At 48.6% G+C, this 27,419-nt stretch overlaps 1 protein-coding gene across 1 annotated transcript; it reads left to right on the top strand.

The window, feature by feature from the left end:
- On the top strand, positions 1-21,631 carry LOC311125887 (biotinidase-like). Its single transcript, XM_084199912.1, has 6 exons — positions 1-573; positions 814-963; positions 17,952-18,097; positions 18,402-18,579; positions 19,948-20,880; positions 21,258-21,631. The coding sequence occupies exons 1-6, from the start codon at positions 328-330 to the stop codon at positions 21,522-21,524; spliced, it is 1,920 nt and encodes a 639-aa protein (XP_084056038.1). The 5' UTR covers positions 1-327; the 3' UTR covers positions 21,525-21,631.
- Positions 21,632-27,419: the final 5,788 nt, after the last annotated feature.

Below are 27,419 nucleotides of genomic sequence, written 5' to 3'. Positions count from 1 at the left end.
GTAGTCTGCCATAAAACCTTATAGGAGAAGATGAAGAAGAAGAAACAGGGCAGTAGAAAGAACAACAAACATTTATTAGCGATAGCTACAGTAGCTAGTTACAATGTAACAACAACGTGTTAATATTGCATCCATTCTATCAACAGCTATACTTTTGTGAAACTCACGACGTAATTGTGAAGCAGGTCAGAATTAGAAACAACTTCGCAGTATTATTTGTTTAACGAGTGTTACTTTGGACTGAGTGACCATTGAACTCGTACTCACCGGTCCTCCCTATCAGAAGTCCGAAGTTCCCCACCTATCCCGGGCTCTGGTCAGTCAGCCATGTCCCTCCGTGTCCTCCTGGCCGTGGCGGCGGTGGCTGTCCTCTGTCTGTTCCCCGTAACGTTAACCCGGGCTGGGGACAGGACAGATGGGTCTCGCGGCCAATCCTACGTGGCGGCGGTCTACGAGCACCGGGTGATTCTGAACCCGGCGCCGCACGTGCCTCTGTCCCGGGCGGCGGCGCTCAAGCACATGATGAGCAACCTGGATGTGTACGAGGAGCAGGCCGCGCGAGCGGCGGAACAGGTGGGCTACCTTTGGGAGGGACTGGGAGATGGTCTTCTCTTTCAATTAACATAACCAGATGCTGTTAGTGCAGGGCTGAAACTAAAGCCTGCACACCATGCTGCTAAACTCTTCAGGACTGGGTTACACTTGCCTTTGACAGGAAGGATACACATCAATCTTGCTTGAAGTGCTAGTTAGCTTTAAAGCTCTCTTTCCCCTTTCGAGTCTCAACCCATTCCCTATTTCTCTCTCTTTCAGGGGGCTCAGATCATAGTATTTCCAGAGGATGGTCTCCAGGGGTTTAACTTCAGTCGTCTGTCCATCTCTGCTTACCTAGAGACCATCCCTGACCCACAGTCTGAGGACTGGAACCCCTGTACACAGACAGACAGACATAATCACACTGAGGTATGTACAGGGCCGGCTCCAGAACGAATCAGTTGGACAGGCCTTTGATTTCCATAGGCGGGCATGCGCGTTCACAATTTAAAAAAATGGGTGTTATAGTAAAGTAAATAGACAGCTAGTGAGTTTCATGTTTGGGGAAGCTTACAATTTATCCTACCATTTCTACCGATCTGTGTGCCAGTTATGACTATTTCTATATGCGCATTTTCGTGGAACAGTTTCATTTCAATAATGACGTTTTAATTTTTCAAAATCATTGTCACGTGGTTAATCATAAAAATATGAAGAAAAACGTTAAAATTCAACTAAGGCAATGGTACCAGCCTCTGCCATATGGACATTGATGCACTGATCTATTGGCAGCTAAAGAAATGAGGGCATGGAACTCAGAGATAGCCTATAGGCCAATGCAGCAGTAGGCCTATAACTTCCATAGTCAACTAAGTAAAATACATACAGTACCAGTCCAAACACACCTACTCATTTCAAGAGTTTTTCTTTATTTTTACTATTTTCTACATTGTAGAATAATAGTGAAGATATCAAAACTATGAAATAACACATATGGAATCATGTAGTAGCCAAAAAAGTGTTAAACAAATAAAAGTATATTTTATATTTGAGATTCTTCAAAGTAGCCACCCTTTGCCTTGATGACAGCTTTTCACACTCTTGGCATTCTCTCAACCAGCTTCATGAGGAATGATTTTCCAACAGTCTTCAAGGAGTTCCCACATATCAATCAATCAATCAAATTATATTTATAAAGCCCTTTTTACATCAGCCGATGTCACAAAGTGCTATACAGAAACCCAGCCTAAAACCCCAAACAGCAAGCACTGCAGATGTAGAAGCACGGTGGCAAGGAAAAACTCCCTAGAAAGTCAGGAACCTAGGAAGAAACCTAGAGAGGAACCAGGCTCTGAGGGGTGGCCAGTCCCCTTCTGGCTGTGCCGGGTGGAGATTATAACAGTACATGGCCATTAAGACCAGATTTTTCTCCAAGATGTTCTAACGTTCATAGATGACCAGCAGGGTCAAATAATAATCACGGTGGTTGTAGAGGTTGCAACAGGTCAGTACATCAGGAGTAAATGTCACTTGGCATTTAGAGGTTGAAATAGCAGGTGCGGTAGAGAGAGAGAGTTGAAAACAGCAGGTCTGGGACAAGGTAGCACGTCCGGTGAACAGGTCAGGGTTCCATAGCCGCAGGCAGAAGAGTGGAAACTGGAGCAGCAGCACGACCAGGTGGACTGGGGACAGCCAGGAGTCATCAGGCCAGGTAGTCCTGAGGCGTGGTCCTAGGGCTCAGGTCCTCCGGGATGCTGAGCACTGCTTTTCCTTCACTCTGCGGTCCAGCTCATCCCAAACCATCTCAATTGGGTTGAGGTCGGGTGATTGTGGAGGCCAGGTCATCTGATGCAGCATTCCATCACTCTCCTTGGTCAAATAGCCCTTACACAGCCTGGAGGTGTGTTTTTGGGTCATTGTCCTGTTGAAAAACAAATGATAGTCTCACTAAGCGCAAACCAGATGGGATGGCGTATCGCTGCAGAATGCTGTGGTAGCCATGCTGGTTAAGTGTGCCTTGAATTCTAAATAAATCACAGACAGTGTCACCAGAAAAGCACCCCCACACCATCACACCTCCTCCTCCATGCTTCACGGTGGGAACCACACATGCGGATATCATCCGTTCACCTACTCTGCGTCTCAAAAAGACACAGCGGTTTAAACCAAAAATCTCAAATTTGGACTCATCAGACCAAAGGACAGATTTCCACCGGTCTAATGTCCATTGCTCGTGTTTCTTGGCCCCAGCAAGTCTATTCTTCTTAATGGTCTCCTTTTGTAGTGGTTTCTTTGCAGCAATTCGACCATGAAGGCCTGATTCACACAGTCTCCTCTGAACAGTTGATGTTGAGATGTCTGTTACTTGAACTCTGTGAAGCATTTATTTGGGCTGCAATCTGAGGTGCAGTTAACTCTAATGAACTCATCCTCTGCAGCAGAGGTAACTCAGGGTCTTCCTTTCCTGTGGCGGTCCTCATGAGAGCCAGTTTCATCATAGCGCTTGATAGTTTTTACGACTTTCTTGAAATGTTCCGTATTGACTGACCTTCATGTCTTAAAGTAATGATGGACTGTCGTGTCTCTTTGCTTATTTGAGCTGTTCTTGCCATAATATGGACTTGGTCTTTTACCAAATAGGGCTATCTTCTGTATACCACCCCTACCTTGTCACAACACAACTGATTGGCTCAAACGCATTAAGAAGGAAAGAAATTCCACAAATTAACTTTTAACAAGTCACACCTGTTAATTGAAATGCATTCCAGGTGACTACCTCATGAAGCTGGTTGAGAGAATGCCAAGAGTGTGCAACACTGTCATCAAGGCATGGGTCGGCAGGTAGCTTAGTGGGTAAGAGCGTTGTGCCAGTAACCGAAAGGTCGCTGGTTCTAATCCCCGAGCCGACTAGGTGAAAAATCTGTCGATGTGCCCTTAAGCAAGGCACTTAACCCTAATTGCTCCTGTAAGTCGCTCTGGATAAGAGCATCTGCTAAATGACTAAAATGTAAATGTAAATGTAAGGCAAAGGGTGGCTACTTTGAAGAATCTCACTTTTTTGGTTGCTACCTGATTCCATACGTGTTATTTCATAGTTTTGATGTCTTCACTATTATTCTACAATGTAGAAAATAGTAAAAATAAAGAAAAACCCTGGAATGAGTGGGTGTGTCCAAACGTTTGACTGGTACTGAAGGTCTAAAGCCGACAAAGAACAGTAGAAAATATCCTGATGAAAATTCTGGTTCTTTCAATCCCATTCATCTCTCTACTCCGCCTGTCTGCCTCCCTCCCTCCCTCTCTGCCTTGACTTGAGCTAATTCTAGTGAAGTGCAACATTGTATCAAATCATCAACTGGGTCAGCTGGAAGCTGTCTCTAGCGAACATGCAACATTATATAAACTAGCCTATTCTGGGCCCTCAGAGTTTCCCAAGCCAGTGACCTCGGACAGACACGTTTTTGTTTATGACGTTCCACTTGATGTGGAATCATCAGATCATGATATTTTGCTAATTCACACCGAAACTGGGTGATTATCGAGGCTGGGAGTGTTGGAAAGATTTTTCAAATACTGAGGAACTATCACTCGAAATGGATGTAAAAAAAAAATGACTTAGTTTAATTACTGTTTGAGGTGAAGAAAAAAGGACTGAGCAGCTCAGCTTATTGGTGGTGGACGTGGTGAGTTATGACAATCAGAAATCACACATTGCCAAATGGGCACTTTCCTACTTTTGCACGCAGCAGACCAGATAGGCCTACTTCTGTGTGTGCTCAGGCAGGCTCCCTCAACCTTATCAGGAAAGAGAAACCAGACACATGCTCATTGCTGACATGGAGCACTCCAAACAAAATACAAAATAAAACATTTACAAAACTCGTAATGGTTATGAAATAAACCAAAACTTGTTTCTTACAAGTGTAGCAGGTTGTGAACTCCGCAAACAATGAGAACGGTAAATTACTGTAAATAATACCAGTGGAGGCTGGTGGGAGTAGCTATAGGAGGACGGGCTCATTGTAAAACATGTGGTTTCCATATGGTTCATTTATTCCATTCCAGCCATTACAATGTATCCAAGATGGCGTAGCAGTGCGGTCGGGTTTTTTTTCTGTGTCCTAGTGTAAATAGCCAGTTTCTTGTTATTTTGTCTATTTTGTATATATTTCTCAATTTTACTTTTCATTCTTTAACTAAATATACTTTCCTGCAACCCGCCTCACCCAACGTGGAAAGGATTATATTATTTCTTTATAATTTTCATCAAGAACCTTAAGCTGAAACTAGTCTAGCTGCAACTGAATGGCTACTTGCTATTAGCCACCGTTAGCGTCTTCACCATTGTCCGTGGCCTACACTATCCACCAGCCAGCTCTAGCTCTAGCCTGGACAATTCGTCGGCCAGTCTGCACAGCGTGCTATCGACTCAGAGCATATCGGACTTTCTGCCGGAATCACTGGACTCTAGCGCCGGATCATCGCAACCAGCTAGCTGCAACCTGTTGTTGGCTAATTACCATTGCCCCATAGCAAGCACCAGTTAGCCTTGAGCTAGCCTCAGGCCCATCTCCCGGCTATCTACCTCTCTGTCAACCGGACGGGACCTCCTAGTGTTGACACTGAGCCCCGCCGATCCAACACGACTGGTTTGCCGACGAAATCGTCTGATGTGGTTTCAACAGGCTTCCCGTTGCGACGACCACGAAGATCCATCTGCTAGCCCCGGCCCGCTAGCACACGCAAACTACAACTGTGCTTCCTGCTAGCTGTGCTGAAGCACCAATTTGAACTGCTCTCGGACTCACATATTGCTGTTCACTGGACCTTATGATCACTCAGCTGCACAGCTGATGCCTGCTGGACTGTTCCTTTACACGGTACCCTGTCCTGTTTATTCTGTTTAGCCTCAGCCCAAACTTTATCGCTATTACCACTTGTTGTCTTAGCTCTCTCTAATAACACCTGTGATTGCTTTATGCCTCTCTCCCATGTCAATATGCCTTGCCTATTGCTGTTTGGGTTAGTTCTTATTATATAATTTCACTGTAGAACCCCAAGTCCCTCTCAAACTGCCTCAAATAGTTCCTTTGTTCCACCCCCCATACACGCCGAGACCGGCTCAATCGGTGCCTCCAGTGATGCTCTCTTTCATTGTTACCCAACGCTTAGGTTTACCTCAACTGTACTCATATCCTTCCATATCCTTTTCTGTACATAATGCCCTGAATCTTTTCTACAATGCCCGGAAATCTGCCCCCTTTATTCTCTGTACCCAACGCACTAGAAGACCAGTTCTTAAAGCCTTTAGTCATATCCTTATTCTACTCCTCCTCTGTTGATGTAGAGGCTAACCCAGGCCCTGCAGCCCCCAATATCACTCCTACTCCCCAGGAGCTATCATTTGTTGACTTCTGTAACCGTAAAAGCCTTGGTTTTCTGCACGTAAATATCAGAAGCATCCTTCCTAAGTTTGAGTTATTCACTGCGTTAGCACACTCCGCCAACCCTGATGTTCTAGCAGTGTCTGAATCCTGGCTTAGGAAGGCCACCAAAAATTCTGAAATTTCCATCCCCAACTATAACATTTTCCGTCTAGATAGAACTGCCAAAGGGGGTGGAGTTGCAATCTACTGTAGAGATAGCCTGCAGAGCTCTATCATACTATCCAGGTCTGTGCCCAAACAGTTTGAGCTTCTACTTCTAAAAATCCACCTTTCCAGAAATAAGTCTCTCACTGTTGCCGCTTGCTACAGACCCCCCTCAGCCCCCAGCTGTGCCCTGGACACCATATGTGAATTGATTGCCCCTCATTTATCCTCAGAGTTCGTACTGCTTGGTGACCTAAATTGGGATATGCTTAACACCCCGGCCATCCTACAATCTAAACTAGATGCCCTCAATCTCACACAAATTATCAACGAACCTACCAGGTACAACCCTAAATCCGTAAACATGGATACCCTCATAGATATCATCCTGACTAACATACCCTCTAAATACACCTCAGCTGTCTTCAACCAGGATCTCAGCGATCACTGCCTTATTGCCTGCGTCCGTAACGGGTCCGTGATGAGTCACTGTCAAACGCTCCCTAAAACACTTCAGCGAGCAGGCCTTCCTAATTGACCTGGCCCAGGTATCCTGGATGGATATAGATCTCATTCCGTCAGTAGAGGATGCCTGGTTGTTCTTTAAAAGTAATTTCCTCTCAATCTTAAATAAACATGCCCCATTCAAAAAATACAGAACTAAGAACAGATATAGCCCCTGGTTCTCCTCAGACTTGACTGCCCTTGACCAGCACAAAAACATCCTGTGGCGTACTGCATTAGCATCAAATAGCCCCCGTGATATGCAACTTTTCAGGGAAGTTAGGAACCAATATACACGAGCAGTTAGGAAAGCAAAGGCTAACTTTTTCAAACAGAAATTTGCATCCTGTAGCACTAACTCCAAAAAGTTTTGGGACACTGTCACGATCGTCGTTACAGGAAGCGGACCAAGGCGCAGCGTGTGATACAAACATGACTTTATTTTAATTAAAGTAACGAACAAACCAAAACACGACTCGTGAAGTCCAACGGTTAAACATACCGAAACGGAACAAAAACCCACAACACCCACAGGAAAACATACAGATTAAATATGGCTCCCAATCAGAGATAACGAGCCGACAGCTGACACTCGTTACCTCCGATTGGGAGTCATTGACCAAACATAGAAATGAACCCAACAGAAATACAAACATAGAAATACACCCAATGAATGAACACACCCTGGCTCAAATTACAGAGTCCCGGAGCCAGAGCGTGACAGTACCCCCCCCTAAAGGCGCGGACTGCGACCGCGCCTCAATATGGGCTAAACAAGGGAGGGCTGGGTGGGCATACCTCCTCGGCGGTGGCTCTGGCTCTGGCCTTGATCCCCACCTCCTCTCCCACCCCCCAAAGTACCCCTGGTCCTGTCTAGCCCCGCTGGCCGGAGCCGGACTGACGACACGCGCCTCTGGCTTGGTGCGTGGAGGACGAACGGGCCTTACCAGGCTGACGACGCGCACCACTGCCTTGGCGCGGGGAGCAGGAATGGGCCGGACCGGGCTGACGAAGCGCACCCCTGACTTGGTGCGGAGAGCGGAACCGGGCCGGACAGGGCTGACGAAACGCACCACAGACTTGGTGCTGGGAGCAGGAACGGGCCGGACAGGGCTGACGACACGCACCACAGACTTGGTGCGGGGAGCAGGACTGGGCCGGACAGGGCTGACGAAGCGCACCACAGACCTGGTGCGGGGAGCAGGAACGGGCAGAGCCGGGCTGACGAAGCGCACCACAGACCTGGTGCGGGGAGCAGGAACGGGCAGAACCGGGCTGACGAAGCGCACCACAGACCTGGTGCGGGGAGCAGGAACGGGCAGAGCCGGGCTGACGAGACGCACCACAGACTTGATGCGGGGAGCAGGGACAGGCCGGGCTGGGCTGGCGACGCGCACCGTACACTTGGTGCGAGGGGCTGGAACAGGCCGGACCGTACTGGGGACACACACCACTGGCTCTACCTCGGGATCTGGAACGGGCCGGACCGGACTGGTAACACACCCCAGTACCTCTCGCCGTGCCTCTACATCCTCCATCCCCTCTTCGACCAGTGGCCCCCGTAACCCGGCGGCCTTCTCCGGCAACCCACTGGGCCGCTCTATCGCAGCCTCCTGCTGGTCCGCCGTCGTGAGCCCCCCCCTAACATTTTTTGGGGCGTCTCTCCTACCCGTGGCCCAGGTCTCCATGTCCCTCGCCAGCTTCTCGCCCTTCTGCCATAATGTCAAGCCCCTCTCTTCCTCACTCGGCTTGACCCAGTCCAGGAGGCGAAGGAGATCTGTGAGGGATCTCCCTGGCGATGGCTCCTGGACACGCTGCTTGGTCCCATCTTGGTGGGTTTTTCTGTCACGATCGTCTAATGAGGGAGACCAAAGCGCAGCGCGTTGAGCGAACATGAATTTATTAAATCAAAGTACTCACTACAACAAACAACGACGAAACGTGAAGTCCTCCGTTACAATGACTGACAAGGAACAAAAACCCACAACACTAAGGTGAACACTGACAGTTTAAATATGGCTCCCAATCAGAGATAACGAGCCGACAGCTGACACTCGTTACCACTGATTGGGAGTCACACGACCAAACAATGAAACACAACCAATTACAACACAACCAAATGAACACACCCTGGCTCAAAATACACAGTCCCGGAGCCAGAGCGTGACAGTACCCCCCCCTAAAGGCGCGGACTCCGACCGCGCCTACACCCCAAATAGGGAAGGGCTGGGTGGGTATTGCTCCTCGGAGGCGGCTCCGGCTCCGGGCTTGACCACCACCCTACTACACTCCCCCCGTAGTGCCCCCAGTCCAATCTGACCCAGTTAGCTGGATCAGGACTGCCGACGCGCACCCCTGGCTTGGCGCGTGAGGCAGGAATGGACCGGACCTGGCAGACGATACGCACCCTTTGCATGGTGCGTGGAGCCGGAACAGGCCTCACCAGGCTGAAGACTCGCATCCCTGGCTTGGTGCGAGTAGCAGGAATGGGCTGAATCCGGCTGACGACTCGCACCCTTGGCTTGGTGCGAGTAGCAGGAATGGGCTGAATCCGGCTGACGACTCGCACCCTTGGCTTGGTGCGAGTAGCAGGAATGGGCTGAATCCGGCTGACGACTCGCACCCTTGGCTTGTTGCGAGTAGCAGGAATGGGCTGAATCCGGCTGACGACTCGCACCCTTGACTTGGTACGAGTGGCAGGAATGGGCCGGACTGGGCTGGCGACGTGCACCACAGACCTGGTGCGGAGAGCAGGAACGGGCAGAGCCGGGCTGACGAGACGCACCACAGGCTTGATGCGGAGAGCAGGCATGGGCCGTGCCGGACTGACGACGCACACCACTGGCTTGGTGCGGGAAGCTTGGATGGGCCGGACTGTACTGGGGACACACACCACTGGTCCTACACCGGGATCTGGAACGGGCCGGACCGGACTGGCAACACACGCCAGTACCTCTCGCCGTGCCTCTACTTCCTCCATCCCCTCTTCGACCAGTGGCCCCCGTAACCCGGCGGCCTTCTCCGGCAACCCACTGGACCGCTCTATCGCGGCCTCCTGCTGGTCCGACGTCGTGAGCCCCCCCCTAAAAATTTTCGGGGCGTCTCTCCTACCCGTGGACCAGGTCTCCATGTCCCTCGCCAGCCTCTCGCCCTTCTGCCATAATGTCAAGCCCTTCTCTTCCTCACTCGGCTTGACCCAGTCCAGGAGGCGAAGGAGATCTGTGAGGGATCTCCCTGGCGATGGCTCCTGGACACGCTGCTTGGTCCCATCTTGGTGGGTTTTTCTGTCACGATCGTCGTTACAGGAAGCGGACCAAGGCGCAGCGTGTGATACAAACATGACTTTATTTTAATTAAAGTAACGAACAAACCAAAACACGACTCGTGAAGTCCAACGGTTAAACATACCGAAACGGAACAAAAACCCACAACACCCACAGGAAAACATACAGATTAAATATGGCTCCCAATCAGAGATAACGAGCCGACAGCTGACACTCGTTACCTCCGATTGGGAGTCATTGACCAAACATAGAAATGAACCCAACAGAAATACAAACATAGAAATACACCCAATGAATGAACACACCCTGGCTCAAATTACAGAGTCCCGGAGCCAGAGCGTTACAGACACTGTAAAGTCCATGGAGAATAAGAGCACTTCCTCCCAGCTGCCCACTGCACTGAGGCTAGGAAACACTATCACCACCGATAAATCTACAATAATCGAGAATTTCAACAAGCATTTTGCTACGGCTGGCCATGCTTTCCACCTGGCTACCACTACCCCGGCCACCAGCTCTGCACCCTCCGCTGCAACTTGCCCATGCCCCCCCCGCTTCTCCTTCACACAAATCCAGACAGCTGATGTTCTGAAAGAGCTGCAAAATCTGGACCCCTACAAATCATCTGGGCTAGACAATCTGGACCCTTTCTTTCTAAAACTAGCCGCCGAAATGGTCGCAACCCCTATTACTAGCCTGTTCAACCTCTCTTTCGTAACGTCTGAGATCCCCAGAGATTGGAAAGCTGCCGCGGTCATCCCCCTCTTCAAAGGGGGTGACACTCTAGATCCAAACTGTTACAGACCTATATCCATCCTGCCCTTCGAACGTTTTTGAAAGCCAAGTTAACAAACAGATCACCGACCATTTCGAATCCCACCGTACCTTCTCCGCTATGCAATCCGGTTTCCGAGCTGGTCATGGGTGCACTTCAGCCACGCTCAAGGTCCTAAACGATATTATAACCGCGATCGATAATAGACAGTACTGTACAGCCGTCTTCATCGACCTGGCCAAGGCTTTCGACTCTGTCAACCACCGCATTCTTATTGGCAGACTAAATAGCCTTGGTTTCTCAAATGACTGCCTCGCCTGGTTCACCAACTACTTCTCAGATAGAGTTCAATGTGTCAAATCGGAGGGCCTGTTGTCTGGACCTATGGCAGTCTCTATGGGGGTGCCACAGGGTTCAATTCTTGGGCCGACTCTTTTCTCTGTGTATATCAATGATGTCGCTCTTGCTGCTGGTGACTCTCAGATCCACCTCTACGCAGACGACACCATTTTGTATACATCTGGCCCTTCATTGGACACTGTGTTAACAAACCTCCAAACGAGCTTCAATACCATACAACACTCCTTCAGTAGCCTCCAACTGCTCTTAAACACTAGTAAAACTAAATGCATGCTCTTCAATCGAACGCTGCTGGCACCCGCCCACCCGACTAGAATCACTACTCTCGACGGGTCTGACCTAGAGTATGTGGACAACTACAAATACCTAGGTGTCTGGTTAGACTGTAAACTCTCCTTCCAGACTCACATTAAGAATCTCCAATCCAAAGTTAAATCTAGAATCGGTTTCCTATTTCGCAACAAAGCCTCCTTCACTCATGCTGCCAAACATGCCCTCGTAAAACTGACTATCCTACCGATCCTTGACTTCGGCGATGTCATTTACAAAATAGCCTCCAACACTCTACTCAGCAAATTGGATGTAGTCTATCACAGTGCCATCCGTTTTGTCTCCAAAGCCCCATACACTACCCACCACTGTGACCTGTACGCTCTTGTTGGCTGGTCCTCACTATATATTCGTCGCCAAACCCACTGGCTCCAGGCCATCTATAAATCACTTCTAGGCAAATCCCCGCCTTATCTTAGCTCATTGGTCACCATAGCAACACCCACCCGTAGTATGCGCTCCAGCAGGTATATCTCACTGGTCATCCCCAAAGCCAACACCTCCTTTGGCCGCCATTCCTTCCAGTTCTCTGCTGCCAATGACTGGAACAAATTGCAAAAATCTCTGAAGCTGGAGACACTTATCTCCCTCACTAACTTTAAGCATCATTTGTCAGAGCACCTTACCGATCATTGCACCTGTACACAGCCCATCTGAAATTAGCCCGCCCAACTACCTCATCCCTATATTGTTATTTATTTTGCTCATTTGCACCCCAGTATCTCTTGCATATCTATCATTCCAGTGTTAATACTAATTGTAATTATTTTGCACTATAGCCTATTTATTGCCTTACCTCCATAACTTGCTACATTTGCACACACTGTATATATATTTTCTGTTGTATTTTTGACTTTATGTTTTGTTTTACCCCATTTGTAACTCTGTGTTGTTGTTTTTATCGCACTGCTTTGCTTTATCTTGGCCAGGTCGCAGTTGTAAATGAGAACTTGTTCTCAACTGGCTTACCTGGTTAAATAAAGGTGAAATAAAAATAATACAAAATAAAATGAGCCCATCCTCCTATACAGTGAGGGGAAAAAAGTATTTGATCCCCTGCTGATTTTCTACGTTTGCCCACTGACAAAGACATGATCAGTCTATAATTTTAATGGTAGGTTTATTTGAACAGTGAGAGACAGAATAACAACAACAAAATCCAGAAAAACGCATGTCAAAAATGTTATAAATTGATTTGCATTTTAATGAGGGAAATAAGTATTTGACCCCTCTGCAAAACATGACTTAGTACTTGGTGGCAAAACCCTTGTTGGCAATCACAGAGGTCAGACGTTTCTTGTAGTTGGCCACCAGGTTTGCACACATCTCAAGAGGAATTTTGTCCCACTCCTCTTTGCAGATCTTCTCCAAGTCATTAAGGTTTCGAGGCTGACGTTTGGCAACTCGAACCTTCAGCTCCCTCCACAGATTTTCTATGGGATTAAGGTCTGGAGACTGGCTAGGCCACTCCAGGACCTTAATGTGCTTCTTCTTGAGCCACTCCTTTGTTGCCTTGGCCGTGTGTTTTGGGTCATTGTCATGCTGGAATACCCATCCACGACCCATTTTCAATGCCCTGGCTGAGGGAAGGAGGTTCTCACCCAAGATTTGACGGTACATGGCCCCGTCCATCGTCCCTTTGATGCAGTGAAGTTGTCCTGTCCCCTTAGCAGAAAAACACCCCCAAAGCATAATGTTTCCACCTCCATGTTTGACGGTGGGGATGGTGTTCTTGGGGTCATAGGCAGCATTCCTCCTCCTCCAAACACGGCGAGTTGAGTTGATGCCAAAGAGCTCGATTTTGGTCTCATCTGACCACAACACTTTTACCCAGTTCTCCTCTGAATCATTCAGATGTTCATTGGCAAACTTCAGACGGGCATGTATATGTGCTTTCTTGAGCAGGGGGACCTTGCGGTCGCTGCAGGATTTCAGTCCTTCACTGCGTAGTGTGTTACCAATTGTTTTCTTGGTGACTATGGTCCCAGCTGCCTTGAGATCATTGACAAGATCCTTCCGTGTAGTTCTGGGCTGATTCCTCACCGTTCTCCACGAGGTGAGATCTTGCATGGAGTCCCAGGCCGAGGGAGATTTACAGTTATTTTGTGTTTCTTCCATTTGCGAATAATCGCACCAACTGTTGTCACCTTCTCACCAAGCTGCTTGGCGATGGTCTTGTAGCCCATTCCAGCCTTGTGTAGGTCTACAATCTTGTCCCTGACATCCTTGGAGAGCTCTTTGGTCTTGGCCATGGTGGAGAGTTTGGAATCTGATTGATTGATTGCTTCTGTGGACAGGTGTCTTTTATACAGGTAACAAGCTGAGATTAGGAGCACTCCCTTTAAGAGTGTGCTCCTAATCTCAGCTCGTTACCTGTATAAAAGACACCTGGGAGCCAGAAATCTTTCTGATTGAGAGGGAGTCAAATACTTATTTACCTCATTAAAATGCAAATCAATTTATAACATTTTTGACATGCGTTTTTCAGGATTTTTTTTGATGTTATTCTGTCTCTCACTGTTCAAATAAACCTACCATTAAAATTATAGACTGCTCATGTCTTTGTCAGTGGGCAAACGTACAAAACCAGCAGGGGATCAAATACTTTTTCCCCCTCACTGTAGCTCCTCCCACCAGCTTCCTCTGATTAATACATGCATTAACAGAAATTCATGTAACTAAATGACGGGGGATTTACAGTTCATTTACTAGGCACACTGGTGACATGTGTAATGGGGAGTTGATTAAAAAAAAGAACAATCAAAGGGCAAACAATTCACACATTGAAACAATTAATGGGCAAGAATTGGCGGGAGACAGCTGAGCGCATTCTGGAGAGCTGAGTGGATGCATTCTGGAGAGCTGAGTGGATGCATTCTGGAGAGCTGAGTGGATGCATTCTGGAAAGCTGAGTGGATGCATCTGGAAAGCTGAGTGGATGCATTCTGGAGAACTGAATGGATGCATTCTGGAGAGCTGAGTGGATGCATTCTGGAGAGCTGAGTGGATGCATCTGGAAAGCTGAGTGGATGCATTCTGGAGAGCTGAGTGGATGCATTCTGGAAAGCTGAATGGATGCATTCTGGAGAGCTGAGTGGATGCATTCTGGAGAGCTGAGTGGATGCATTCTGGAAAGCTGAATGGATGCATTCTGGAGAGCTGAGTGGATGCATTCTGGAAAGCTGAATGGATGCATTCTGGAGAGCTGAGTGGATGCATTCTGGAAAGCTGAATGGATGCATGCTGGAGAGCTGAGTGGATGCATTCTGGAAAGCTGAGTGGATGCATTCTGGAAAGTTGAGTAGATGCATTCTGGAGAGCTGAGTGGATGCATTCTGGAGAGCTGAATGGATGCATTCTGGAGAGCTGAGAGCTGAGCCACAACTCATTCAGCTAGCCCTAATGCCACGCCCACTGCCCAAACTGCGGGCTTCCCAAATAGACATAGGCCTATGCACTTGTGATTTGAAACAATCCACAGATAGTTTAAATAAAATAAGCTAATGATCCTCTGTGGCTAAGTCATGCTCCCTGGTGAAGTATTTAGAATATTTTTATTTAGACAGGGGTAATTATAGCCTATAATTTTGGCAAAACATCAATTTACTTTAGGGGAATCCAGCATCCTAACTGTGCACCCGCCAACCTTCCTTTCCAATTCGCAAGAGGCTAAAACCAGAGATCTGTATGTAATGGCGAGATACTCATGTCTCCGCCGTAACAATGGGAGTCTTTGTCCCAAAGGCAAGAAGGTAGGCGACAAGCTTAGGTCTGCATATTAAGCCCATAGAAACGCATTGGGCTTATTCTGGACAGATTTTGGCGAGAGTGAGCCCTCTTACTTTCTGCTGAAACTCTCTCCGAGTGAGCGAAACAGCGCCCCTCTGTCTTACTATATGTAGCCCATGTATCTGATGATGTCTGGCCAGAAATAGTATGACATGCCATATTATTTTGGTCCAGACAGCATCAGATACATGGTCTCTACACACATACTGAGACAGAGGGGCGATGTTTCGGTCGATTGGATGCTTTATTTGAGATTGAGTCTTTCTGTCGGCTCAAATAAATGATCTACAGTCACACACACACACACCTTCCTAATACTGAGTTGAACCCCCCCCCCCCCCCCCTTTCACAGAACAGCCTCAATTCGTCGGGGCATGGACTCTACAAGGTGTCGAAAGTGTTGGCCCATATTGACTCCAATGCATCCCACAGTTGTGTCAAGTTGGCTGGATGTCCTTTGGGTGGTGGACCGTTCATGATACACACAGGAAACGGTTAAGCATGAAAAACCCAGCAGTGTTGCAGTTCTTGACAAAAACAGGTGCGCCTGGTACTTACTATGATACCCCATTCAAAGGCATTTAAATATTTTGTCTTGCCCATTCACCCTCTGACACACATACACAATCCATGTCTCAATCCTAAAAAAAATCCTTCTTTAAATCGGTCTCCTCCTCCTTCATCTACACTGATTGAAGTGGATTTAACAAGGGACATCAATAAGGGATCATAGCTTTCACCTGGTCAGTCTATGTCATGGAAAGAGCAGGTGTTCCTAATGTTCTGTACACTCAGTGTATGTCCTTTGGTCCTTCCAAGCATCTGCCTCTAACCCTAGGAAGCTCTTTGCCACATTCTCCTCCCTGCTGAATCCCCCCCCCCTCCCTCTCTGTGGATGACTTCGTCAACCATTTTGAAAAGAAGGTTGACGACATCCGATCCTCGTTTGTTAAGTCAAAAGACACTGCTGGTCCTGCTCACACTGCCCTACCCTATGCTTTGACTTCTTTCTCCCCTCTCTCTCCAGATGAAATCTTGCGACTTGTGACGGCCGGCCGCCCAACAACCTGCCCGCTTGACCCTATCCCCTCCTCTCTTCTCCAGACCATCTCCGGTGACCTTCTCCCTTACCTCACCTCGCTCATCAACTCATCCTTGACCGCTGGCTATGTCCCTTCCGTCTTCAAGAGAGGGAGAGTTGCACCCCTTCTCAAAAAACCTACACTCGATCCCTCCGATGTCAACAACTACAGACCAGTATCCCTTCTTTATTTTCTCTCCAAAAACTCTTGAGCGTGCCGTCTTTAGCCAACTCTCTTGCTATCTCTCTCAGAATGACCTTCCTGATTCAAACCAGTCAGGTTTCAAGACTGGTCATTCAACTGAGACTGCTCTTCTCTGTGTCACGGAGGCTCTCCGCACTGCTAAAGCTAACTCTCTCTCCTCTGCTCTTGTCCTTCTAGACCTGCTGCCTTTGATACTGTGAACCATCAGATCCTCCTCTCCACCCTCTCCGAGTTGGGCATCTCCGGCACGGCTCACTCTTGGATTGCGTCCTACCTGACCGGTGGCTCCTACCAAGTGGCGTGGCGAGAATCTGTCTCCGCACCACGTGCTCTCACCACTGGTGTCCCCCAGGGCTCAGTTCTAGGTCCTCTCCTATTCTCGCTATACACCAAGTCACTTGGCTCTGTCATATCCTCACATGGCCTCTCCTATCATTGCTACGCAGACGACACACAACTAATCTTCTCCTTTCCCCCTTCTGATAACCAGGTGGCGAATCGCATCTCTGCATGTCTGGCAGACATATCAGTGTGGATGACGGATCACCACCTCAAGCTGTACCTCGGCAAGATGGAGCTGCTCTTCCTCCCGGGGAAGGACTGCCCGCTCCATGATCTCGCCATCACGGTTGACAACTCTGTTGTGTCCTCCTCCCAGAGCGCAAAGAGCCTTGGCGTGACCCTGGACAACACCCTGTCGTTCTCCGCTAACATCAAGGCGGTGACCCGTTCCTGTAGGTTCATGCTCTACAACATTCGGAGAGTACGACCCTGCCTTACACAGGAAGCGGCACAGGTCCTAATCCAGGCACTTGTCATCTCCCGTCTGAATTACTGCAACTCGCTGTTGGCTGGGCTCCCTGCCTGTGCCATTAAACCCCTACAACTCATCCAGAATGCCGCAGCCCGTCTGATGTTCAACCTTCCCAAGTTCTCTCACGTCACCCCGCTCCTCCGCACACTCCACTGGCTTCCAGTTGAAGCTCGCATCTGCTACAAGACCATGGTGCTTGCCTACGGAGCTGTGAGGGGAACGGCACCTCCGTACCTTCAGGCTCTGATCAGTCCCTACATCCAAACGAGGGCATTGCGTTCATCCACCTCTGGCCTGCTGGCCCCCCTACCTCTGCGGAAGCACAGTTCCCGCTCAGCCCAGTCAAAACTGTTCGCTGCTCTGGCACCCCAATGGTGGAACAAGCTCCCTCATGATGCCAGGACAGCGGAGTCACTCACCACCTTCCGGAGACACTTGAAACCCCACCTCTTTAAGGAATACCTGGGATAGGATAAAGTAATCCTTCTACCTCCCCCTTACCCCACCCCAAAGAAAGAAAAAAAAAACATATTGTAAAGTGGTTATCCCACTGGCTATAAGGTGAATGCACCAATTTATAAGTCGCTCTGGATAAGAGCGTCTGCTAAATGACGTAAATGTAAAAGTCTTAATTTTTTTAAATCAAATACCGTCAAATGTGTGTTCTGTCCTGTTCTCTCTCAGGTCCTCCAGAGGTTGAGCTGCATGGCTCAACGTCACAGCCTTTACCTGGTGGCCAACATGGCTGACCTCCATCCCTGCCCTCAGACCTCCCACCCCCCCTGCCCACCCGATGGGCGATGGCAGTTCAACACTGACGTAGTCTTCAGGTTGGTAGAACCTATGTTGTTTCTGTTTTCAACACATTGTTCTTAAGCCGTGAGAGAATCAAGGTGCACATGGAGTTTGAGGTGATCTTGGAATAGGGGAATTACATTATATTGCGTTTGTATACAGGAGTGACTTGGAATTATGTTCTTGCTATATTGTTAAGAGTCTTTCATCCAAAGTGCACCCCACCATCAACAATTATCTGTATGTACAGTATGTTTTAATAATAATTGTATTACTTTTTTTACACAATAAGTTGGGTTATATAGATGAAAATTCATTTTGTTCTCCCATTCACTGCAGGTCTGATGGTTCCCTGGCGGCGCGCTATCACAAACACAACCTGTACTTCGAGAACGCCTTCGATGCCCCGCCCAGGCTAGAGGTGGTGGCCTTTGACACGCCGTTTGCCGGACGGTTTGGAGTGTTAACCTGCTTCGACATCATGTTCCATGAACCTACTGTCAGGTTGCTGGAGCAGGTACATGAAGCTTAGAGGGTGGCAGGTAGCCTTGTGGCAGGTAGCCCTGTGGCAGGTAGCCTTGTGGCAGGTAGCCTTGTGGCAGGTAGCCTTGTGGTAGGTAGCCTTGTGGCAGGTAGCCTTGTGGCAGGTAGCCTTGTGGCAGGTAGCCCTGTGTGCAGGTAGCCTTGTGGTAGGTAGCCTTGTGGCAGGTAGCCTTGTGGCAGGTAGCCCTGTGGCAGGTAGCCTTGTGGCAGGTAGCCTTGTAGCAGGTAGCCCTGTGTGCAGGTAGCCTTGTGGCAGGTAGCCCTGTGTGCAGGTAGCCTTGTGGCAGGTAGCCCTGTGTGCAGGTAGCCTTGTGGCAGGTAGCCCTGTGTGCAGGTAGCCCTGTGTGCAGGTAGCCTTGTGGCAGGTAGCCTTGTGGCAGGTAGCCTTGTGGCAGGTAGCCTTGTGGCAGGTAGCCCTATGGCAGGTAGCCCTATGGCAGGTAGCCTTGTGGCAGGTAGCCCTGTGGCAGGTAGCCTTGTGGCAGGTAGCCTTGTGGCAGGTAGCCCTGTGTGTGGCAGGTAGCCCTGTGGCAGGTAGCCCTATGGCAGGTAGCCCTGTGGCAGGTAGCCCTGTGGCAGGTAGCCTTGTGGCAGGTAGCCTTGTGGCAGGTAGCCCTATGGCAGGTAGCCTTGTGGCAGGTAGCCTTGTGGCAGGTAGCCCTGTGTGCAGGTAGCCCTATGGCAGGTAGCCCTGTGGCAGGTAGCCCTGTGGCAGGTAGCCCTGTGGCAGGTAGCCTTGTGGCAGGTAGCCTTGTGGCAGGTAGCCCTGTGGCAGGTAGCCTTGTGGCAGGTAGCCTTGTGGCAGGTAGCCTTGTGGCAGGTAGCCTTGTGGCAGGTAGCCTTGTGGCAGGTAGCCTTGTGGCAGGTAGCCCTGTGGCAGGTAGCCTTGTGGCAGGTAGCCTTGTGGCAGGTAGCCCTGTGTGCAGGTAGCCCTGTGGCAGGTAGCCTTGTGGCAGGTAGCCCTGTGGCAGGTAGCCCTGTGTGCAGGTAGCCCTGTGTGCAGGTAGCCTTGTGGTTAGAGCGTTGGGCCAGTAACCAAAAAGGTGGAAAAATCTGTCGAGGTGCCCTTGAGCAAGGCACTTAACCTTAATTGCTCCAGCATCGCCGTTGTTAATGGCAGACCCTGGCTGTGACCCCGCTCTCTGAGGGTGTCTCAAAAAACACATTTACAATTCACACATGCATATTAATACACACTGGTACATGTGTGAAATAGGACAAATATAAGCACTCACCAAATTAGTATTACACACACACAAACACACATCTTTTCCCACAATGTTTCATTATGGATCCAAATGAAGTTAAAAGTCTGTGTTAATGTCTTTCTCTCTCTCCTCAGGGTATCAGACAGATGGTCTACCCCACAGCCTGGATGAACCAGCTTCCTCTGCTGTCAGCGGTTCAGTTCCAGAGAGCCTTCAGTCTGGGAGCTAACACCACTCTGCTGGCAGCTAACATCAGGGCAGACAGCCTGGGCATGACAGGCAGTGGCATCTTCACCCCTGGTACTGCCGTCTACCACCACGCCAGGGCTGGGCAGCCAGAGGAGGGGAGGCTTCTGGTGTTGAGGATACCTGTCCTGGACACTGACTGGCTGGGAACAGAGAAGAGGGCCAAGGGGCAGGCAAGAGGAGAGGGGGAGGCAGGAGGAGAGGGGGAGACAAGTGGAGAGGGAGAGGCAGGAGGAGAGGGGGAGACAGGAGGAGAGGGGGAGACAAGAGGAGAGGGGGAGACAAGAGGAGAGGGGGAGACAAGAGGAGAGGTAGAGGCAGGAGGAGAGGGAGAGGCAGAAGGAGAGGGGGAGACAAGAGGAGAGGTAGAGGCAGGAGGAGAGGGAGAGGCAGGAGGAGAGGGGGAGACAAGAGGAGAGGGGGAGGCAGGAGGAGAGGGGGAGGCAGGAGGAAAGGGGGAGGCAAGAGAGGCGGTGGAAGCTTATACCAGGTCACCTAAGCCTCTGTCTGGACAGAGGGAGGACAACTCTGGGTTCTGTTTACAGGAGAGCCAACACTGCCAGGAGGAATCTCTCTCTGCCTCTCCTCCTACCCTCTCTCCCACTCCCTCCACATCCCCCTTTCTCTTCACCTCCTCTATGATGTATGATCCGTTCTCCTTCGTCCTGCTGCGTGGTTCAGAGGGCCAGCTGACTGTGTGTGATGGGCCTTTCTGCTGTCACCTGCAGTACCGACGCTCCCCACAGGGGGACAATACGGAGCTCTATGCTCTAGGGGCGTTCTCTGGCACTCACACGGTTAACGGACGCTACGCTGTACAGGTAGGGAGGGATATTTAAATTGACCCACATTACAACTTACATTTGGAACTGGTTCGAGGACTCTTGCACTGTGTATACTTGCAACATTTGTTAGTATTCAACTTTCGGTTGATCATTATTATGTTTAATTTGCAAGGATACAGTCTACCAGTTCTACTAAGTATACCAGTTCTACTAAGTATACAGTCTACCAGTTCTACTAAGTATACAGTCTACCAGTTCTACTAAGTATACCAGTTCTACTAAGTATACAGTATACCAGTTCTACTAAGTATACAGTCTACCAGTTCCCAAACTGTGATCTTTCAATAGTTAAGCCTCTTACAGCAATACAACAGTTCATGCATGGCAATAAGGATTAACCCCTCCCCCTCCAGGTGTGTGCGTTGGTCCGCTGCTTGGGGTCGGAGGTCAGCTCCTGTGGACAGGAAGTGGACGAGGCGGAGTCTAGAGTGGACTTCCTATTGGAGGGGGAGTTCGGAACGCGTCACGTTTACCCGTCGTTGCTAGGTAGCGGCATGGTTCTAGAACAACCTGACCAGGTCAAGACGACTGCAGATGGTCGAGTGGCCATGAAACACTCAGGGATGACCGTCGGGCTGGTGACCGCATGTCTCTACGGCAGGGTGTACGACCAGGACTAAGGTGTGAGTAAGAGAGAGAGAGAGAGTGTGTGTTTGGGTTAAATTATTGTGTGGTCCCATAAAGTGGGCCTATCTTCTGCCTCAGTAAATAAATGTTATCCAACCTCTTTTGTTGTCGTTTCAGTAGCATTTAAAATGACACCTTATTCTCTTCAAAGTGCACACTACATTAGGTCTATGCCCTATGACACAATAATCCCTATGTAGTGCAATATATGACTGGGGGTGCGTCCCAATAATCTCTACTTCCTCCTGAAGTGTGCACTACTCCCCACAAATTGAAAAGCGTTGGATTTGGTGTTGGCATGGGCTATACACCAGTCATTTACTTTCAAATTAATGAAGGGACATGAACAAGTGCACACTTTGGAAAAAAATGAGAGATTATTGGGACACAAATCCTACTCCTTATGTAGTGCACACCATCTATTAACACCATAATCTGGAGAACAACTCAGGCATTTCAAAATAAACCAACATGATTAAATATCAGTCATTATTAAGAACATTTCACCATATTAAAGTCCATATTATGCCTTTGAATTTCTCACCTGAAAAAGGGCAACGTTTCACTCACGCGGCACACACACACAAACACACAAACACACACACACAAACATTTCCTGTCTGCAGTACAGTTTAGAAATGTTCAGAGTGTGTGAAGTGTTAAAACTGACAGGAATTTAGTGACTTACAATTTCTGGGATCTTTTATTTCAGCTCATGAAACATGGGACCAACATTTTAGATGTAGCTTAGTGGTTAAGAGCGTTGTGCCAGTAACCGAGAGGTCGCTGGTTCTAATCCCCGAGCCGACTAGGTAAAAAATCTGTCGATGTGCCCTTGAGCAAGGCACTTAACCCTAATTGCTCCTGTAAGTCGCTCTGGATAAGAGCGTCTGCTAAATGACTAAAATATTTTTGTTCACTATACAGCGAATTCTGAAAGTATTCAGACCCCTTGACTTTTTCCACATTTTGTTACGTTACAGCCTTATTCTAAAATTGATTAACTTCTTAAGGATCGGACCCCTTTTTTCAATTTTCGCCTAAAATGACATACCCAAATCTAACTGCCTGTAGCTCAGGACCTGAAGCAAGGATATGCATATTCATGATACCATTTGAAAGGAAACACTTTGAAGTTTGTGGAAATGTGAAATTAATGTAGGAGAATATAACACATTAGATCTGGTAAAAGGTAATACAAACCAAAAAACATGCATTTTTTCATTGAAATGCAAGAGAAAGGCCACAATATAATATTGCATTTTAGGCGCCATTTAGATTTTGGCCACTAGATGGCAGCAGTGTGTGCTATTTTGTATCAAGTCTGCCCAACTGTGCCGAATTGGTCAATTGATACATTTTCAAGTACACAACTATAAAGAACATACAAAATTGATATGGTAATACAAAATGTAAGTTTACACACTCCCATGAATGTCATACATGAAGGATCATTAGCTTATACACTAACTTTCACACATCTAGATGGCCGGGCGGGGTGGGTGTGGAGCCAGAGACAGCAGGGGTTCCAACTGTAGAACCCAGTTCCTACATTTGAATATAAAAATGGATTTTATTAAACAAAACTATGCTAAATTTTATCTCTGGGACCCTTAGGATGACAAATCAGAGCAAGATTACTGAATGTAAGTACATTATTTACCTTCAGAGGTGAATGTATCAAACCAGTTGCCGTGATACGTTTTTTGTTGATGTGCACTCTCCTTAAACAATAGCATGGTATTTTTCACTGTAATAGCTACTGTAAATTGGACAGTGCAGTTAGAGTAACAATAATTTAAGCTTTCTGCCCATATAAGACATGTCTATGTCCTGGAAAGTTTGCTGTTACTTACAACAGTCATGCTAATCACATTAGCGCACGTTAGCTCAACCGTCCCGTATACAGGACACCGATCCCGTAGAGGTTAAATTGTTTCCCCACCCTCATCAATCTACACACAATACCCCATAATGACGAAGTGAAAACAGGTTTTTACAAATGTTTGCAAATTTATTAAAAATAAAAAACTGAAATATCTTGTTTGCATAAGTATTCAGACCCTTTAATCAGTACTTTGTTGAAGCACCTTTGGTAGCAATTATAGCCTTGAGTCTTCTTCAGTATGATGCTACAAGCTTGGCACACCTGTATTTGGGGAGTTTCTCCCATTCTTCTCTGCAGATCCTCTCAAGCTCATTCAGGTTGGATGGGGAGTGTCGCTGCACAGCTATTTTCAGTTCTCTCCAAAGATGTTGGATTGGGTTAAAGCCTGGGCTCTGGCTGGGCCACTCAAGGACATTTAGAGACTTGTCCCGAAGCCACTCCTGTGTTGTCTTGACTGTGTGCTTAGGGTCGTTGTCCTGTTGGAAGTTGAACCTTCACCCCAGTCTGAGGTCCTGAGCGCTCTGGATCAGGTTTTCATCCAAGATCTCGCTGTACTTTGCTCCGTTCATCTTTCCCTCGATCCTGACTAGTCTCCCAGTCCCTGCCGCTGAAAAACATCCCCACAGCATGATGCAGCCACCAGGTTGCTTCACCGTAGGGATGGTTCCAGGTTTCCTCCAGATGTGACACTTCGCATTCAGGCCAAAGAGTTCAATCTTGGTTTCATCAGACCAGAAAATCTTGTTTATCATGGTCTGAGAGTCCTTTAGGTGTCTTTTGGCAATCTACAAGCTGGCTGTCATGTGCCTTTTACTGAGGAGTGGCTTCTGTCTGGCCACCCTACCATAAAGGCCTGATTGGTGGAGTGCTGCAGAGATGGTTGTCCTTCTGGAAGGTTCTCCCATCTCCACAGAGGAACTCTGGAGCTCTGTCTGAGTGACCATCGGGTTCTTGGTCACCTCCCTGACCAAGCCCTTCTCCCCCGATTGCTCAGTTTGGCCGGGCGGCCAGCTCTAGGAAGAGTCTTGGTGGTTCCAAACTTCTTCCATTTAAGAATGATGGAGGCCACTGTGTTCTTGGGGACCTTCAATGCTGCAGAAATGTTTTGGTACCCTTCCCCAGATCTGTGCCTCGACACAATCCTGTCTCGGAGCTCGACTGACAATTCCTTCAACCTCATGGCTTGGTTTTTGCTCTGACATGGACTGTCAACTGTGGGACCTTTTATAGACAGGTGTGAGCCTTCCCAAATCATGTCCAATCAAGTTGTAGAAACAGCTCAAGGATGATCAGTGGAAACAGGATGCACCTGAGCTCAATTTCGAGTCTCATAGCAAAGGGGCTGAATACTTATGTAAATAAGGTTTCTGTTTTTCATTTGTAATAGATGTATTTTGTCATCATGGGGTATTGTGTGTAGATTGCTGAGGATTTTTATTTATTTAATCCATGTTTTGTTTTAAAGGCTGTAATGTAAAGTCAAGGGGTCTGAATACTTTGTGAAGGTTCTGTATATACTACATATATAATATATTTCCTTAATTTAAAGAATACAGTTTTTCTTTGCCTCTTGGGCCTGGGGCCAGGGGCTTCATCCCGGGTAAACCCCTGCATTAATCCGGCCCAGAACCCACCTGGTCCCCGAATCTTCAGAACCACCATGTTTCTTGGTTAGCTGGTAGCTCTCACCTGCATGTCTAGCTAGCGGGCTCCTGGGGTTTACAGCCCGCTATGGTTCCGTTTGCACCAGGCTCCCTCCTTCCAAAGACAGACTGGCACGCAAGAAAGCAAACAAACACACACAAGACAACAAACTCCACAACAACATAGCAGCCACCACCCCTTAACTCCACAACAACATAACAGCCACCACCCCTTTACAAACTCCACAACAACATAGCAGCCACCACCCCTTTACAAACTCCACTACAACATAACAGCCACCACCCCTTAACTCCACAACAACATAGCAGCCACCACCCCTTAACTCCACAACAACATAGCAGCCACCACCCCTTAACTCCACAACAACATAGCAGCCACCACCCCTTTACAAACTCCACAACAACATAACAGCCACCACCCCTTAACTCCACAACAACATAGCAGCCACCACCCCTTAACTCCACAACAACATAGCAGCCACCACCCCTTAACTCCACAATAACATAGCAGCCACCACCCCTTAACTCCACAACAACATAGCAGCCACCACCCCTTAACTCCACAACAACATAGCAGCCACCACCCCTTAACTCCACAACAACATAGCAGCCACCACCCCTTAACTCCACAACAACATAGCAGCCACCACCCCTTAACTCCACAACAACATAGCAGCCACCACCCCTTAACTCCACAACAACATAACAGCCACCACCCCTTAACTCCACAACAACATAGCAGCCACCACCCCTTTACAAACTCCACAACAACATAGCAGCCACCATCCCTTAACTCCACAACAACATAGCAGCCACCACCCCTTAACTCCACAACAACATAGCAGCCACCACCCCTTAACTCCACAACAACATAGCAGCCACCACCCCTTTACATCTAGGTTGCTCCTTCCTACATACTGGCACTACATGATCACATTTCTGACATCAAAAACACTGCAGAACAGCTGGCTTGAATGCTCTAACCCGGTGCTAGGTGCTGATGGCCTGGTGCTAGGGGGTGGTGTGGGAGTGTGAATGCTCTAACCCGGTGCTAGGTGCTGATGGACTGGTGCTAGGGGCTGGTGTGGGAGTGTGAATGCTCTAACCCGGTGCTAGGTGCTGATGGACTGGTGCTAGGGGGTGGTGTGGGAGTGTGAATGCTCTAACCCGGTGCTAGGTGCTGATGGACTGGTGCTAGGGGCTGGTGTGGGAGTGTGAATGCTCTAACCCGGTGCTAGGTGCTGATGGCCTGGTGCTAGGGGGTGGTGTGGGAGTGTGAATGCTCTAACCCGGTGCTAGGTGCTGATGGACTGGTGCTAGGGGCTGGTGTGGGAGTGTGAATGCTCTAACCCGGTGCTAGGTGCTGATGGCCTGGTGCTAGGGGGTGGTGTGGGAGTGTGAATGCTCTAACCCGGTGCTAGGTGCTGATGGCCTGGTGCTAGGGGGTGGTGTGAGAGTGTGAATGCTCTAACCCGGTGCTAGGTGCTGATGGCCTGGTGCTAGGGGGTGGTGTGGGAGTGTGAATGCTCTAACCCGGTGCTAGGTGCTGATGGACTGGTGCTAGGGGCTGGTGTGGGAGTGTGAATGCTCTAACCCGGTGCTAGGTGCTGATGGACTGGTGCTAGGGGCTGGTGTGGGAGTGTGAATGGCTAGGCTGGTGTGGGAGAGTGAATGGCTGGTGCTAGGCTGGTGTGGGAGAGTGAATGGCTAGGCTGGTGCTAGGGGGTGGTGTGGGAGTGTGAATGGCTAGGCTGGTGTGGGAGAGTGAATAGCTAGGCTGGTGTGGGAGTGTGAATGGCTGGTGCTAGGCTGGCGTGGGAGGGTGAATAGCTAGGCTGGTGTGGGAGTGTGAATGGCTAGGCTGGTGCTAGGCTGGCGTGGGAGGGTGAATGTGTGTAAATGTGGGTATAAATCTACATCTCCAAAGCCTGGGATCATCAACTAGATTCAGCCTCGGATGGTCAGTGGGCCGGAACATAATTACACATTTGTAGACTGCAAATTGACTGCAAGAAGCCTAAACAGATATAACATTTGACTAAAAAATGTTCTAACCTTGCTTACGTTTGTATTCGATCATATACTATTGGGCACCCGAGTGGCGCAGTGGTCCAAGGCACTGCATCTCAGTGCTTGAGGCGTCACTACAGACCCCCTGGTTCGATTCCAGGCTGTATCACAACCGGCCGTGATTGGGAGTCCCATAGGGCAGCGCACAATTGGCCCAGCGTCATCCGGGTTTGGCCGGTTTAGGTCGTCATTGTAAATAAGAATTTGTTCTTAACTGACTTGCCTAGTTAAATAAAGGTAAAATAAAAAATAAATACAGTATATCT

The sequence above is a fragment of the Coregonus lavaretus genome (genome assembly GCF_964263955.1).
Source record: "Coregonus lavaretus genome assembly, contig: HAP1_SCAFFOLD_4104, whole genome shotgun sequence".
NCBI lineage: Eukaryota > Metazoa > Chordata > Actinopteri > Salmoniformes > Salmonidae > Coregonus > Coregonus lavaretus.
This window is presented reverse-complemented; position numbering and strand designations above follow the sequence as displayed.